Below are 16,988 nucleotides of genomic sequence, written 5' to 3'. Positions count from 1 at the left end.
CAGGCGTCATGTCTCGTCCTACACGTTAAGTGTTGCTGTTGGCCAGGGACCCCTTGTAAATCGCTTTCAGCACGTGTATTGGATATTGTGCTATATAGAAGCTCAATTTTTTATCGTGACATAAGCACCAAGTAGTCCTAAAAATGAAAGAGCTTTCGAAACAAAAAGAAAGAGGATGAAAATTAGATCTGATTGACAGTACGTAAATAATATCTTCGACCGCCTTCGGACAAAGTGTCAAGTTTAAGGTCTTTTATTTCTATTCACTCGCATATTTATTTAAAGATTTAAAACAAAATAAACTCCTTATCCAAAAAAAAAGACGTGCGCATTTATATAGGGTAATATCCACTAAACGTGCTCACAGAGCTTTACAAGGGGCCCTTTGCCATCAGCAACACTTTGTAGGACAAGACATGTCGACTGTTAGGCGATATTACATTTACAGAGACAACGCTGTAACCGGCCAAGTACTCATTTTACACCTAATTACAGTGAGAAAAAGTGAGTAAAGAGCCATTTTCAATGATTTTATGATGCGCCGCTCAGAGCAGGACTCGAACCCTGAATCCTCCGATTCGAAGGGGAATGTCATTCCACATGACCACATTGCCACAAATAAAGGTTGATGATTATTTCAAACTTAACTGACAGACTATGACAGGATTATGTGAACTTCATGATTTTTGCAAATATACAAATATCCCTGCTCCATTTTATGATAAAACTCTTTTTCATCTCGTTTTCTCAGGGCTCGCAGAGACGATTATTGAGAACGAGGTAGGATGCGGGCTTTTCCAGGTTCTCATTGTGATCTTCGTCTTCATCTTTTTACGAATATCTGCCGTCTTCACGTTCATCTTTATGTCCTTTGGGAACTACAACCCAGGGTGGAGATGTCTAGAGAACGATACAAACCACTACAGCCTCCAAGCGAATGTGTCTCAAACATCTCATTCTGCATTATACCCGAATGCATCAAGTCTAGTCTATTCTAAGGACCTAACGTGTGAGGAGTTTGAAGCTTGTAAAGTTGTTGAATTTAACCCTGAATCTGTTACTGTCGTCACACAGTGGGGGCTTATTTGTAACAGAGCGTGGATTTCATCCTTTATCATTTCCATACAAATGATAGGTAATCTTATTTCGTCCGTCTTTGCTGGATATATAATTGATAGGCTAGGAAGATGGAAGACTGCGTACGGATCTTTATTTATTAATTCCATCCTAACTCTTTTGTCCAGTTTCTCACCATCGTGGGAGATGCTGGCTGCATGTAGATTTTTTATTGGACTCACAAGTGCCGTCTTTGAATCCATTATTTACTTATATTCAGCCGAATTTCTGACGAGAAGATGGAGAGGACCATTATCAGGAATTCCTGGATGGGCCTTTGGTGGGGTGCTTTTTGGAGTGACATCAATGGTACTTAAAAACTGGAGACATCTCTTAATTGCATCGTCTGTGGTTTGTTTTGTTGGTTGTCTCCCGGCTTTTTGGGTACCCGAGAGTCTGAGATGGCTCGAAGTAAAAGGCAAGAAAGATCAATTTAAAAGAGCTGCAATGAAAATATCAAAATTTAATAAGAAGACATTGCACGAAAAATATTATTCTGAACTTTTTTCATTGGATTGTGACAGAAAATCAAAAATAACAACAACAACAAGAGAAGCAGCAGCAACAGCAAAAACAATCACAACAACAGCAGCAGCAGCAACTACAACAAAAACAACAACAACCGATAGCGAAACAAGGAAACTTAAACACTATACAATATTGGACTTGTTTCATAAAGGGTATAAGATGATAACGCTCATTGTGGGTTTCGTTTGGATGTCAATTAGTTTTATTTATTACGCTATCAGTTTTGGGGTAAAAGCTCTAAGTGGTAACTTTTACATCAATCTCATAATGCTCTATTCCATTGTAATACCGTTTGCAATTTTCCCATTTTTTGCTCCAAATCTTTTAGGACGAAAAAAATCTTCTTGTTTCTTTATTTTGATAGTGTCAGCGTGTTTACTTACTGCAACAGTCGTTGAACGTTTTACCATTGGGGAAACGAGGATCATAGTAACTTTAGCGTTGGTTTTGATGGCGGAAGTAGGAATAGAGACGACGTGGTGCATACAGCAAGTGCAAACAAATGAATTGTTTCCTACAGTAGTTCGTGGAATGGCTCTCAACTGGGCAAGTTTAATGGCAAGAGTCGGGGGCATCGTCGCTCCTTTCCTTATTCCAAGAGACTCGAGTACTGTGTACCAGTGGTATTTGATGATGGGAGTTCAGGGTTTGTTGTGTTGTTTTCTTTTGTCTAGACTGCCAGAAACCAAGGGAAAGCCACTGAAAGAGACATTTAGTATTAAGTCTTTAGACTTAGAGATAAACGAAGTGATAGACTGCCAGGATTGTGGTGATAACGATGACAATAAATACGATGGGTGATTTACCCTTAACCTTCTCCCTACCAACTAGAGGAAAATCGTCACATTCGTTACGTTACGATGCAACCAACAATTTTCTTATTCATATTTCTTTTGTACATCACAAAATGTGAAGAAATCATCTTGGAATAGTTATAAGAAGTTCTATTTTGTTGTAGAGCTTGCTTTGCTAAACAGAATTAGTATGTTAAGTATGTGATTTTTTCTTTAAAGTTAGAGTTTTTAAAAAATAATTCTTATGTTGGTAGGCTATGACGCCTCTGGGGAAAACCCAGAGAAAAGTCGGTAAGGATAGAGTTAACCCTAATGGGAGCATAAGTTATCTATGTTGTCTCACCATTTTACTGTTCCCTGGGACGTCTTCTCCAGTTGCTTCTTTGTGTATCCACGCCTCCTACCTTCCTCCAACGTGCTTCGTCTAAAACTACTTTTTCAGCCTCCCAAATATGGATGAGGTGGATAAAAGTGATCCTATTGAGATGCATTTCCCTGAGGATAATCACCTCCGTTTTACTTATTCAAGCGTCAGTTGCGTCTGGTATATATCGGAAATGTGACCAATGCCCTGCCTGGTTTCTAAGCTATAAGCTGTTTTACAACTCCTGAACGACACGTGATTCTCGATGTTATCAATAAATTAATTTGTTTGTTTTTTCCTACAGCAATTCCAATGTGATTTTGATTTGTATCGATTCGTCGGGATTATTTTCTCAGGCAGGAGTTAAGATAATATTAATTAGACTATGTAAAATAAATAAGAACACTCACATTTTTTCGCCAAGACGATCGTATCGATGCTGATCAGAAATCTCATTAGTCGACGATAGATAAGTAGTGCACCATATATATATATATATATATATATATATATATATATATATATATATATATATATATATACTAGTAAAAAGCCCGCAATTTCGCGGGGAAAGAACTATTTTCATTCGATACTGTACTCACCATCATTTAATGAGGGCAGATTGGTAAACAACGTTGTCTGTGTAATTCGGTATATCTTCAGTTGATTTGTCTGTGTGGCCCAACATAAAGTGTAAGCCACTATAGCCTCTGACCCGTGACACAGCAACATACAGTTGTCCGTGTGTGAATACCGGTTGTGGTAAGAAAATCCCCATCTTGCATAATGTCTGCCCCTGAGACTTGTTAATTGTCATTGCATATGACAATTGTACCGGAAACTGTCTTCTATTTAGAATAAATGGTAAGCCCGAATCCGTTGTTGTCGTCAGATTGATTCTAGGGATAAACACTATGTCGCCAGCTCTACTACCCGTAATTATTTTGGCTTCTAATACTTTTGAACCTAATTTAATTATTAACAAACGGGTGCCATTTAGGAGGCCTGATTTAGGATTTATATTTCTAAGCAGCATGACTGACGTGTTGGCTTTCAAATGTAATGCATGTGGAGGAAGCCCAGGAGGTGTAAGTTCGTTCAAGAATTCAATCGGGTATAAGTTGATGTCAGAGTCACTTTGAATGGAATCAGCACTGCGGTAAATTTGTTCAGTTGATGAGGTCAACCTGGACAGAACGGCTGCGTGTATTTTGTCAACATTTTCATGGGTTGTAGTCAAAATTGCTCTCTCTGATAGATAACGTTCATCCGCAAAGTTCAGATTCAAATCATTGTATACAGCATTTATCAAGCATTCTGGGTCATTTTCAGGAAGGCATAGCGCTGTAGGTAATTTAACAGAATACTTTCCTCTTTCGCTGAAAACCGGCTCTGTACCATTTCCGATGCGGAGAAGCCAATTTGCAAAACAGTTATTGTCATCAGTAACCCTCATGTTCTTGTTCAGTTGAAAAATGGTGACAAAATTCCAAATAATTGACTTGTTAAGTGTGACACTTAATATATCGGCTTCACTTCCTTTGTTAACAACAGGTAGAATTTGCCGAAAATCCCCTCCAAGTACAATCACTTTGCCCCAAAAGGTTTTGAACTGCCTGTTATGTCACAAAATGTCCTGCTCACACATTCAAACCCACGCCTGTCCATCATAGGTGCTTCATCCCAAATTATGAGAGAACTACTCTTTAGTAACTTAGCTGTGTCTGATTGGCGACTGATGCTACAGGTGCTGTTATCCGTTATTGGAATTGGAATTTTGAACGTTGAATGTGCTGTTCTACCACCGTGCAATAATTCTGCAGCAATTCCAGATGATGCAACAGGTGTAGCTGAAAGTCCTCGACCTCTGATTTCTGCAAGCAGCGTGTTATATACATAGGTTTTGCCAGTTCCACCTGGGCCATCGATGAAGAAGACATTATTCACCCGATCTTGTTCAGGTACGTCAATTGCTTCCAAAATGGCAGTAAATGCTAACTGTTGGTCATGATTCATCTTTATTTTTCGACTGTGAGAAATTTGTCGTTGCTCATTTGGATCCCATACTTGACAGGCAGTTGCGTATGATTCTGTAGGCTCAGGCAGTTGATAATCTTTTAATGATCTATTGTGAATCATAAGAAGCCAGTTAACGTCTTCAAGTGTCTTACTAACCCAAGCTTCAGCAGTCATACTTTCAACATGAGAATAATCTTCAGCTAGCTGGTCTTGAAAAGTATTCCATAAGGAAAAAGGATCTGTGGGGTTGCAAAAGATCAAAATCGTGACAAAAAGCTGTCGGAGTTGACTTGCTGAGGCAACAAATGCTGATTCTGCCATGCAGTTTATCCACTCATCATCGTCTTCCAATAAACCCATAGCAGACGCGGCCTGTCGAAAAGTGTGGTGTAATGTTCCTAATTCTGATCTCTTTAGGTCTTCAAATGATTTTGCTCCCCTTACATGCTGCAGCAATAATCTAAGAAAGAAGCGCTCCCCTTCTGCTGGATGGGCGCTGTACATTCTACCGATTGCCAGGCGGTTTTTCTGTCTCTTCTTCCAAATGCACGTTCTACTATCCCACTGTAATGTTCCGGCATATCAGTATACAGTAGAGTATTAGCCTCACGGTTTATTGCATTCTCCTTAAACCATGCTGTTAGTGTGGTGTCTTTCAGTCTCCTTACAGCTTTTTCCGCATGCCCTTCTCTGTAAGTTACAGACTGCTGGTTTTCCAAGTGCAAAGCTAAACGTTGGACTGCCGGGTATCGGTCTTGCATGTCAAATTGGAATAATCTCCAGCAAGATTCACTTGCTGAAACATAACGTGCATCAACAAATCTCCTAATTTCATCATCTTGTTCCCCTTGGAATTCTACCATGACTCTATCGTGTCCTTTGTACACATACTTATACATGTATTTCACCGCTTTTATGCTGTTGCACACCTCAAGATTGATATGTGCCATATATCTGCTGAGGAGATACGGGTTATATGGGACAACCCATCTATTGTCAAGGGCAATTCCTCTTTTGAAGATTGATTTTCCATCATTACGTCTCTGATACAGGGGATAAGTGGAGTCATTTGTATGTGTCGTCTCACTGAATGATTTTGGAAATCTCTTCGAACACTTGCCATCTTTCATGCATGGACTGTTGGGATTGGCCAGGCCACTGGGACCATGCATCATGTGTTTTGAAACTAAATTCTGTAATGTTTTGTTTTGTGGAATTTCTGCACACACCAACCTATCAATATCTTGAGTAGTTATGGGTTTGGCACTACGATCAAGGATAATCAGGATGTGAGAATGTGGTAGGCCTCTCTTTTGAAATTCAATGGCCTTCACATATGCTAAGACTTTGCCAAAAATTTCTTTTTTAATTATCTCTTCCATCAATGCCCCTAATTTCATTTTAAAGACCCTTGCGACTAAATCTGGTCGGTCTGCAGCTGTTTGTCGTGAATGCAGTTCATTTGTTATCTCTGGCCAACATGGATTACAGGTCACAGTAAGGAATAAGTCTGGTTTACCATATCTGCGAACAATTGACATTGCATCTTGGTATAATTGGAGCATGTTTCTTGGACCCCCTGTGAATGAAGATGGTAAAACAATTTTGGTCCCTACTGTAGCTCCATGTGCGTCACCTCGATACACTGCATCCACCAGTCCTTGATACAATTCTGCTCGTAATGACTGTTGATTAAATCGAATGTATTGCAGGCGTTGCTCTTCAACTTTAGCATACTGATCAACACAATATTGTTGCAGGAGACGACCTCCGTGCAAGATAACATTAAAACTATCTCTCTCCATAAGTCGATAAGCATAGAATAATGATGGACTGACCTGACCGGTTCGCTTTCTGTTGAATTTAATGTTGGGCACCCAACCTTCTTCTTCTTTTGGAAAGAAGAGCACATAATGCAACGGATCAAAGTGAGGATGTGTTTCACTGATACGCATAATTGACTGTTGGTTGGGATGGTCATCTGATTTGCGGTATAATACAATATCCCTCCGGTTACTACAGTTGATAGGGTTATTTGGGAGTAAAACAGCAACTTCTGAAGCAGTCGGTAAATTATATCTACGGAGATCTTTTGAAGAATCTGCTCGCAGCACCATTCTAATATCCTTCCCTTGATCTCCAGCATCTTCAATAGCTGCAGCGGCATGCTTATATAATTCAACAAAGGGACTAACAGTAGCCATGATGGTAGATATAGTTGTCAAAATATCAGTATTAAGACTTCTATTCCAAAAAACCTATTTTGAATTTCGTGTTCAGTGTCATAAATGTAAAGTTGGGCAAATTTTGGTCTATCATTATCACTGTTGGGTTGAATATGACCTATTCTATGGTAGACGGTACCACTAACTCGGAAACAGTATATCCCAGGAGGCAAGAAATCTTCGTGTACACCCAAGTAGGCGAATGCAAACATAGAATTGTAAGCACGGATGTGTTCTCGAAAATGCTTAGAATTTGTGTCGTTACCCGTGTAAAGACTCTTTATATTATCCGGAAGGGGTTATAAAGGTGCCAGTGATACTTCCCCGTTGGCACAGCATAGCGAGGTTGATTCACCGTGCCATAGTTTTGCTGAACAAAAACGACAAACTTTGTTCATGCGTCCTGTGTTGTGTGGTGAGATAAGAGGTATTGTAGTTGTATCCTGTTCTTGATCTGCAGCTGATGTAATTTCCACTGTTTGAGCTACATTTTGTTGAGGAGCAGTTTCTGTATTATTAGTATTAGTAGTAGAAGTAGCGGAAGTAGTAGTCGTAGTAGTATTAGTAGATCTAGTTCTGAATGCAAATTTTAATTGACGTGCTTGTCGTCGCTGCCATGCTTTATTCGGCATGCTTTTGGTTTATCAGTCAGTAGATATCTATATCAATACGTCCCAAGTCTTTACTACGCTTTACTTGGGAGGCCTTCCGAAAGCCCCTACAAAGGGAAACAACTTTAATAATATATTCCCTCAACTAACCCTAAGAAAAAATTCAACCTAGTACCTTTAATTAACCCCAATAGGAAAAACAAACACCCTAGCACTTTAATAAGACTTATGACTAACCCTTATATAAAAAAAATCCTCCGATCTCGAGCTAACCCTAATAGAAAAAATGATGACAAATTGAATAAATAAACGCCCGACAAAAGATCAAAGGTGAAAATACAAATTTAAAGAATACTGGGGATGAAGGAGCTTTCGGAATGTCTCCCCTTTACTTAACTTATGGAAAAACAAACACCCTAGCACCTTTAATAACACTTATGACTAACCTCTCGAGCTAACCCTAATAGAAAAAAACAACTCTCGGACTGCTTTGCACTACCTTTCAATACTTAACAAATCACAATGGCGGCCGAAAATCAAAACAATGGTCAAATAAGGAAATGTTAAACTTTCACAAATCTATCAAGGTTTGTTCTAGAGTTTTTAAAATACTTCTATATAATGACAAACTGAATAAATAAATGCCTGACAAAATGTCAACGGTGAAAATACAAATTTAAAGAATACTGGGGATGTAGGAGCTTTCGGAATGTCTCCCCTTTACTTAATTTATGGAAAAACAAACACCCTAGCACCTTTAATAACACTTATGACTAACTTCTCGAGCTAACCCTAATAGAAAAAAAAACAACTCTCGGACTGCAGGTTTGTTCTAGAGTTTTAAAATTACTTCTATATAATGACTAACTGAATAAATAAATGCCTGACAAAATATCAACGGTGAAAATACAAATTTAAAGAATACTGGGGATGTAGGAGCTTTCGAAATGTCTCCCCTTTACTTAACTTATGGAAAAACAAACACCCTAGCACCTTTAATAACACTTATGACTAACCTCTCGAGCTAACCCTATTAGTAAAAAAAAAGAATCAAAATGGCGACTGAAATCCGCTAAATCAACAACACAACGGAAGTAATAATAATACTTGATTTCATAAATAGATGACGCAAATTGACAACTTTTTACAGTGACAAAATTAGTTGATTTTGGGAGTCAAGTGTCGTCGTTGGTACATATTTTATGATATCTGTTTGACTCAACGAACTTTCAAACTGACTTTAAATTATAAAAGGAAATCAAGTTATCTGTTTATCTATCTGTAAAAAATACATTTCTAATTTTCAAATCTTTCAGTAGAGTTGTGCGCCGTGTCAATTTTTTTATTGACTCAAATAAGCACAATGTTCTCCACAATGCTATATTTTTTAAAGAAAGGATATATATATATATATATATATATATATATATATATATATATATATATAATATATATATATATACATATAGTTATATATCAGGCATCAGGTGGCAGGGCAGACTCACTAACAATGCAGTGCTAGAAAGAGCTAACTCCCTCAGTATGCATCTCATGCTCTGCCATCGACGTTTGCGATGGCTTGGTCACGTACACAGGATGGACAATGGACGTATACCCAAAGACATCATGTACGGTGAACTAGCTTCTGGACGGCGACCAACTGGCCGTCCAGCTCTGCGCTTCTATGATGTCTGCAAACGAGACATGAAATTGACAGGCATCGACTCAAACACCTGGGAGTCGCTTGCTGACGACCGCAGCGGCTGGAGATATGCGGTGATGGAGCGAGTGAAGAGAGGTGAGGAGAGGAGAAAGACGAAGTTTAAGGAGAGGAGAGCAAGGAGGAAAGAGAGGCAGCAGATCCAAATGCCAAACACACAGTCAAACTATGTGTGCAACAACTGCGGAAGAGATTGCCATGCAAGGATTGGTCTGCTGAGTCACACCCGTCGTTGCTCTCAACAAGACTGATGAGACTAAAGCCATACAGGGCGCAAACCATCGTCTCTCGAGACGAAAGGATGCCTACTATATATATATATATATATATATATATATATATATATATATATATATATTATATAATATATATAAGAATATATAGACTTTTACATGCAAAGAACTTAACTGTCGCATTTTTGGCCGTTTCAACTTTAAAGTAACTTTTCAACGGCTGCTTAACTTTTATGTAATGACATATTGAGACGGAGGGTTACAATCATTCAAAAATATACCAGTGCCATAATGACAGTGAGAGAGAGAGAGAGAGAGAGAGAGAGAGAGAGAGAGAGAGAGAGAGAGAGAGAGAGAGAGAGAGAGAATTGGAGACAATAATAGGCTAGAAGAGGGCGGTAGCGAGGAAGCAAGAAATCAAAAGATTTAAAATGACTTTTTGTTTGAAACATCTTTTCGTTGTTTTCTTTAATATTATTTTGTTACTTGCTGTTTTATTCTTATTGATCCTTTAGCTTGTGTTTGTGGGATTTAAGAGATATTGTGTTTATCAAAATATTAAATCACTGGAATTTTGGTGTTGCTGTTGATATGGATTATTTGCATTGCAATTAATATTGATGTCCTACATGTTGAATGTTGCTGTTGACCAGGGACCCCTTGTAAAGCGCTTTGAGCACATTTAGTGGATATATAAAGCTCAATACAAAGCTCAAAAGCTCAATATTGACATGTCCGGGGTAACAACATTCAATTGACTGTAGTTTGTAGAATAGTTCTTTCAGTCTTTTTGACTATTCAAGTGTATAGAAGAGAAAAGTTATATATTCATTAGTTTTATGTTGATCTAAAAATAATAATGATAATAAATATAATAGTAATAGTAATAGTTATAATAATAATAATAATAATAATAATAATAATAATAATAATAATAATATAATAATAATAATAATAATAATAATAATAATAATAAGAGAAGAAGAAGAAGAAGAAGAAGAAGAAGAAGAAGAAGAAGAAGAAGAAGAAGAAGAAGAAGAAGAATGATCTGATTAATAATAATAATGAGTGAGAACAATAATGATGATGATGATGATCATGACGATGATAATGATGATGATCATGATGATCATGATGATGATGATGATGATGATGATGATGATGATGATGATGATGATCATGATGATCATGATGATGATGATGATGATGATGATGATGATCATGATGACCATGATCATGATGATCATGATGATGATGATGATGATTTTGACAAGCAGCTATGATGTAGCTGTGTGCATTGTGTGTGTGTGTGTGTGTGTGTGTGTGTGTGTGTGTATGTGTGTGACTACTTCGACTTTCTATTATCTCCCATTGTGTCATAAATCTTGCGAGTAAGGCTTTTCAACGTAATTACTCAATCATCTCCCTTGGCTTCAATATAACGAGTGAGATCGAAAATACCATGCCTTATATAGTTGGCCATCTTGGGGAATTGTTTAGACAGACATAAATGCCACTGCATTGCAATCCCACCACACAATTGACATTCAAACTCCTTCAATAAGTCCACACTTAACACCGTTTTGACACGAGTAGTCACATTAAAAATGTTATGACTGGCATCCTCTTTTTCTTGTTTTATTTTGTTTGTTTGTTTGTTTGTTTTTGTTTTTTACATATTTGGGGGGGGGGGGTTGTTTTTTTTTTTTTTTTTTTTTTTTTTTTTGTGTGTGTGTTTTATTTTTGTGCAAAATGTGATAGTGATCCCAGGATGCTGTTGTCAAGCAAGAGTTGTTGGTATAAGGTAGACAATTCATGACAGATAAATATTAATGCTTATTTCTCTCAATTACTTCCCTTAACTATTATGTTGCTGAACTCGGGGTTTACTAACCTATACCTATACCACTATACCTATTACCAAATTTTCTTTACCACATTATATTTACGTATATTATGTTTTTGTATATATGATTGTCGGCATTTTATACGTCTGTACACAAATTTCCTTTTGGATGAATAAAGTGCATTACGTATTATTATTATTATTATTATTATTATTATTATTATTATTATTATTATATTATTATATTATTATTATTATTATTATTATTATTATTATTATTATTATTATTATTATTATTATTATTATTATTAATATATTTATTATATTATATATTATTATTATTATTATTATTATTATTATTATTATTATTATTATTATTATTATTATTTCTTTTTCCTCGATAGAAAACCCGAAAAATTGCGGTCAAATAAAGGTTTAATACGCACATATATTTATTTATTTGACTATTATACTATCGTGGAAACTATGATTTATTACTGGTAGTAGTAGTAGTAGTAGTAGTAGTAGTAGTAGTAGTAGTAGTAGTAGTAGTAGAAGTAGTAGTAGTAGTAGTAGTAGTAGTAGTAGTAGTAGTAGTAGTAGTAGTAGTAGTAGTAGTAGTAGTAGTAGCGTATGGCAACACCTCCAAATTTATTTCGTCAACCCAGCTTCTAAAGTCTTCCTTCGCCCTAAGGACGGTTTCATAGCCACCTTCAAGTTTAGTGACTGGACAGTGGAGGACGATGTGATCGCTGGGCTCTGGGGCTACCTGACATTTCTGACAGGTATCACTGTTTTCAAGTTTCCATCTGCATATATTTGATGAGTTCTGCCATGTCCGGTTAAGATGCGATTTGAGGAAATCCAGTATTTCCTGGCGTTATTGAGTGCAGGAAGTCTTTTAGTTTGATCTTTAATTATGTTTCCTCCTCTTCTCTGTTCCACATTTCTCTCCAGTTGTCATCCACACTGAAGTCTGCGATTTTTGTTAGGTGGAAAGGTCTTCTCGATTTGAGTCTTGTTACTGAAGGTACCCCCTTTATGAGAAGGATCATCACGTTGCCGTCGTACAGGAGCTTGTGCGCTGCCATGACCCTGAAGGTGATACCAGCCTAGATCCAATCCTGCTGGAACAGCTGAAGATGAGTAGCCAGACCAAGAATGATCCAAACCGGCGCCCAGACAAGGTTCTTCCTTCTCCTGGACCCACACCTCCAACTCAATGAAAATTACTGGTAGATTCAACTTGAAAACATTTTAAAAACTTGTGTAAAAATGCGTTTTGATTTGGATTAATATCAAAATTAAAAGGCTTATTATTACGCAAAAGCACTTATCTATTTCAATATTTATTCTATCGTTGAAAATAAATTAGACTGGAATGAGCCTATTGAGCTAACAAAGTTAAAAATCAGTCCAGTAATAAACTTCAGGAGTAGGCAAAATTAGGCAAAAATAGATTTCTTCAACTTATCGAAAAAACATAAACTATTCAAACATGTTCAAATATTGTCCCAAGCCTATAGCAACATTTAAACATGTAGGACAAGCCATTACGCAAGTTGTAAACCAGGGGTTTGTTGGTGTTTCTTTGGGGGGGGGGTCTTTTTTCAGAGAAAACAATATTTACATCCCGGTATTCAATTTTACATCTTAAAGGGGTGAGATAACTTTAAGTAAGTAAATAGTCTTCTTTAAGGAATCAACCTTGTGCCGCCAAGAGTTGTACTCAAACCAGAGACCTACAAGACTGGAGGCGAGTGTTATATCACAAAGCAGCTCTAATAATTTGTCCTTTCAAGAAACAAAACGTGTAAAATTGGAATACAAACTTTCACATTCCTAGAACATTTAAGGAGAGAGAGAGTCCTCAAAGTTCATTTGGTAGAACGCGCTTCCAAGGAGATGTTGGGTTTGACCGTGGAATGAAGCGAAGTTGTTGCTTTTATTAGTTTATTTATTTATTTAAATTTATTATTAGGTTTTGTTGTTGTTGTTGTGTTTTTTAATTATTTTTTTTAATGTGTTTTATTTTATTATTTTTTTTATCAGTAGTTATTGGTGGCTTGGATCTGGCAGAAAATATATTGCGATAGAATAGCGTCTCTCTCTCTCTCTCTCTCTCTCTCTCTCTCTCTCTCTCTCTCTCTCTCTCTCTCTCTTCTCTCCATCTATCTCTGTCTATCTATCTATCTATCTATCTATCTATCTATCTATCTATCTCTGTTCGTCTCTCTTTTACTATCTATCTATCTCTCTATCTCAATCTCTCTGTCTTTCTCCCTCACTCTAAAATCTTTTCTCCTCATGTCTTGTCCATGACAATGTAAAGTAGGCCTACTCCTTAGGTGCAATGATTATATTAATTTTGCAACAGGACACAAGTCATAGTGCTCACGCCTCATTTGCACGACTTAATAAAATGTTGACCCAACAAACTCATTTTAAACGGGCAAGGCAGGGCCAAGTCATAGTGCTCACTCTTCAGTTGTACACCTTTAATACAATTTGACCCACAAATCCTGTTTTTGTCTGCCTTGGGCCCTGGGCCATATAAATTGCCTGTATCTAATTCTGTCAAATTCTATTTCGCTTCTTTCAAATAGTTTTATTTTTTTCGCCCCCTACCCCTCCCACCTTCCCACTCTCAACCCCTTCACAGTCTCTGTTCCTGACAGAGTAATTGGATTTTACGCTGAAATCGTCGTTCCCGTGAAATGTTTTCATTGGTATTTCAATAGCATTTCGCTCACTGTTGTTATGTTAGAGCAAGGTTCCGTTTTTCACTTTTTTCCACGAGAACATAGAAGAAAAAGAAAAGGAAAAAAATGAAGAAGAAGAAGAAGAAGAAGAAGAAGAAGAAGAAGAAGAAGAAGAATTATAACAATAATAATAATAATAATAATAATAATAATAATAATAATAATAATAATAATATAATAATAATAATAATAATAAAAATAATAATAATTCTAATAATTATAATAATGATAAGAAAGAAGAGGAAGAGGAAGAAGTATAACAGTAATGATAATAATAATAATAATAATAATAATAATAATAATAATAATAATATTAATTATTATTATTATTATATTATTATTATATTATTATTATTATTATTATTATTATTATTATTATTATTATTATTATTATTATTATTATTATTATTATTATTATTATTATTATTATCATTATTATTATTATTATATTATTATATTATTATTATTATTATTATTATTTCATTATTATTATTATTATATATTTTTATATTATTATTATTATTATATTATCATTATTATTATTATTATTATTTTATTATATTATTATTATATCATTATTATTATTATATTATTATATATTATTATTATTATTATTATTATTATTATTATTATTATTATTATTATTATTATATTTATTATTATTGTTATTATTATTATTATTATATTATTGTTATTATTATTTATTATTTATTATTATGTTATTATTATCATTACTATTAATACTATTGTTATTATTATTGTTATTATTATTGTGATTATTTTTTTATTATTACCATTATTAGTATTGTTGTTATTATTATTATTATTATTATTATTATTATTATTATTATTATTATTATTATTATTGCCACTGCAACAAGAACAACCAACAACAAAACAACAACAACAACTACTACTACTACTACTACTACATACTATACTACTAATACTAGTACTGCTACTACTACTACTACTACTACTACTACTACTACTACTACTACTGTTACCACGACCACTACTGAGTTGTATTTATGTAAATTTAAGATAAACCCACAACGTCATGTTGGAGTATTAAATGTTTGCCTTTTTCGAACATTGCGATTAATGAGAAATCTTTTAACTTAAGCAGAAAAATCTCATAAAAGAAACTGTATTAATATAAATATTCCATATATTTGTTTTGCTTTGTTTTTTATCTGATTTGGATTAGAAAATAAAGCTGAAATCTAGAAACAAAGACAAGAAAATTTAAAAGAATATTTTTCAACTTAAAAGGAGAGTGAAAGAGGGAAGATTAAACGAACTGAGCTTTACAAATCAACGGCAGCCGTCCAATCTACATCTGATGTCATAATCTAGACGGTGGCCATTTTGCTTTGTCGACTTCCTGTCTGGTTTTCTTCCGGCTGTAATGACGTCCCATTGATTAATCAGAAAGTTACAAACGGAACAAATGGCACCGCCTTTTTCAGATCTTTTTTCTCTGGTCATTAATCAGTTTAAAGTACAATTCCTCTAATTTTGTAATAGCGGGACTGAATTTCATTTTAAATGATTACTGTGTGGCGTTTAGTTTGGGCTACTTGTAAGGCCGTGCATCTCTCTTCCTTTTGTTCTTTTCTCTGTGTCTTTCTTGTTCTTGTAAATTGACTTTGCTGGGCGGGATTCCCGACCTCCCATGTTGGGCAGGGAGGTGAGTGTTGTGTCATCTATCCCATGTATCTGTATTCCGATTGCTTTCTGTCTTTGTCTTGGAATGAGATTACTTAGTTTTGTCCTGAACCTGGCTGGAGTCCTTGACTGGGAAAGAAACAGTCGAATGTATAGTTATAGTTTTGGGAGGTGATTTTTTTTTCTCCTTGTAAATCATTTCTCTGTTATGTACTGTTTTTTTTAAACACATGATTTGTAAACATTCTATTGTAGTCCTCTTAGTGGGATCTTGTGCTGGTGTCTGGGTGAGACTTTTAGGTAATATCAAACTAAGTACACTGATAGTATGCACTTGGAATCTACATCTGTTCCCTATTTTTACCACTCCCCTTTGTCTTATTTTTTCCTCAAGTCCTTTTAATTGTACATCTAGACTATTTTACTATCTAATTTAATTTTTTTACTGGCGCTGATATGACCTAGATCTAAATTAATTCAAGCGTCGTAAAGCCCTTTAAAACAAAACAAAAAAACCAAATCGACTTTGTTTTATCCATATCTGGCTGAAGTCCTTTTCTGTGAGGGAGGCTGTCAAATGTTATTGTGTGTGTGTGTGTGTGTGTGTATGTGTGTGTATTTGTGTTTGTGTTTTTGTTTAACCAAAAGATTATACTCGTATTTCTCGCAATGTAAATCATCTCTTTATGGTTGGGGAGTACTAATGCTAGTAACCACCTGTTTCTCCCTTTTCCAACAGAGATCCTGTGGTGGAAACTGTGGCACAGCTGAAATCTGCTTTGTAAACTATTCCTTTTTATCTTTAGTAGTGGAGAACCCGCCATATTTGCGGGAAAATAAAGGCTATTACGAATAGGCACTCATCCATTTTAATTATTATACTATTGTATTCTGGAAATTAACACAGATCAAGATAAATCTTTTGAGTCAAAATGGGTCCGGTAGGTAATAAAGTCTGTAGGTGAGCTTAAATGACTCTGGCACTAGCTCGGCCAGATGGCGATTCCCAATGTCAAATGACCTATCATTCTGAGTACCATCATAATAATGTGAACTAACGGGGGAGAGAATTACCCTTGATTTTTAACAAGATTTTTAA

At 35.5% G+C, this 16,988-nt stretch overlaps 2 protein-coding genes across 7 annotated transcripts in view; one reads left to right on the top strand and one right to left on the bottom strand.

The window, feature by feature from the left end:
• LOC144974830 (solute carrier family 22 member 15-like) overlaps positions 1 to 3,106 on the top strand; it is a 32,855-nt gene extending 29,749 nt beyond the window's left edge. For all 6 annotated transcript variants that reach the window (XM_078918157.1, XM_078918155.1, XM_078918156.1 and 3 more), the window contains one exon: positions 752 to 3,106. In XM_078918157.1, the coding sequence (XP_078774283.1) occupies positions 752 to 2,445 (1,694 nt within the window). In that variant the 3' untranslated portion in view covers positions 2,446 to 3,106. The remainder of the gene's footprint in view (positions 1 to 751) is intronic.
• Positions 3,107 to 5,261: 2,155 nt separating this feature from the next.
• LOC144975819 (uncharacterized) lies at positions 5,262 to 7,025 on the bottom strand. The gene has a single exon (XM_078920010.1). The coding sequence runs from the start codon at positions 7,023 to 7,025 to the stop codon at positions 5,262 to 5,264; it is 1,764 nt and encodes a 587-aa protein (XP_078776136.1).
• Positions 7,026 to 16,988: the final 9,963 nt, after the last annotated feature.

Source organism: Berghia stephanieae, chromosome 6 (assembly GCF_034508935.2).
Source record: "Berghia stephanieae isolate SIO BIC M18660-M18661 chromosome 6, UCSD_Bste_1.3, whole genome shotgun sequence".
NCBI classification, from domain to species: Eukaryota; Metazoa; Mollusca; class Gastropoda; order Nudibranchia; family Aeolidiidae; genus Berghia; species Berghia stephanieae.
Note: the sequence above shows the minus strand (reverse complement) of the source record. Positions and strands in the feature narration are given on the sequence as shown.

Bases quoted from the DNA above. Each gene is read 5' to 3' on its own strand.
- LOC144975819 (XM_078920010.1), bottom strand. From the start codon at position 7,025: ATGGCTACTGTTAGTCCCTTTGTTGAATTATATAAGCATGCCGCTGCA.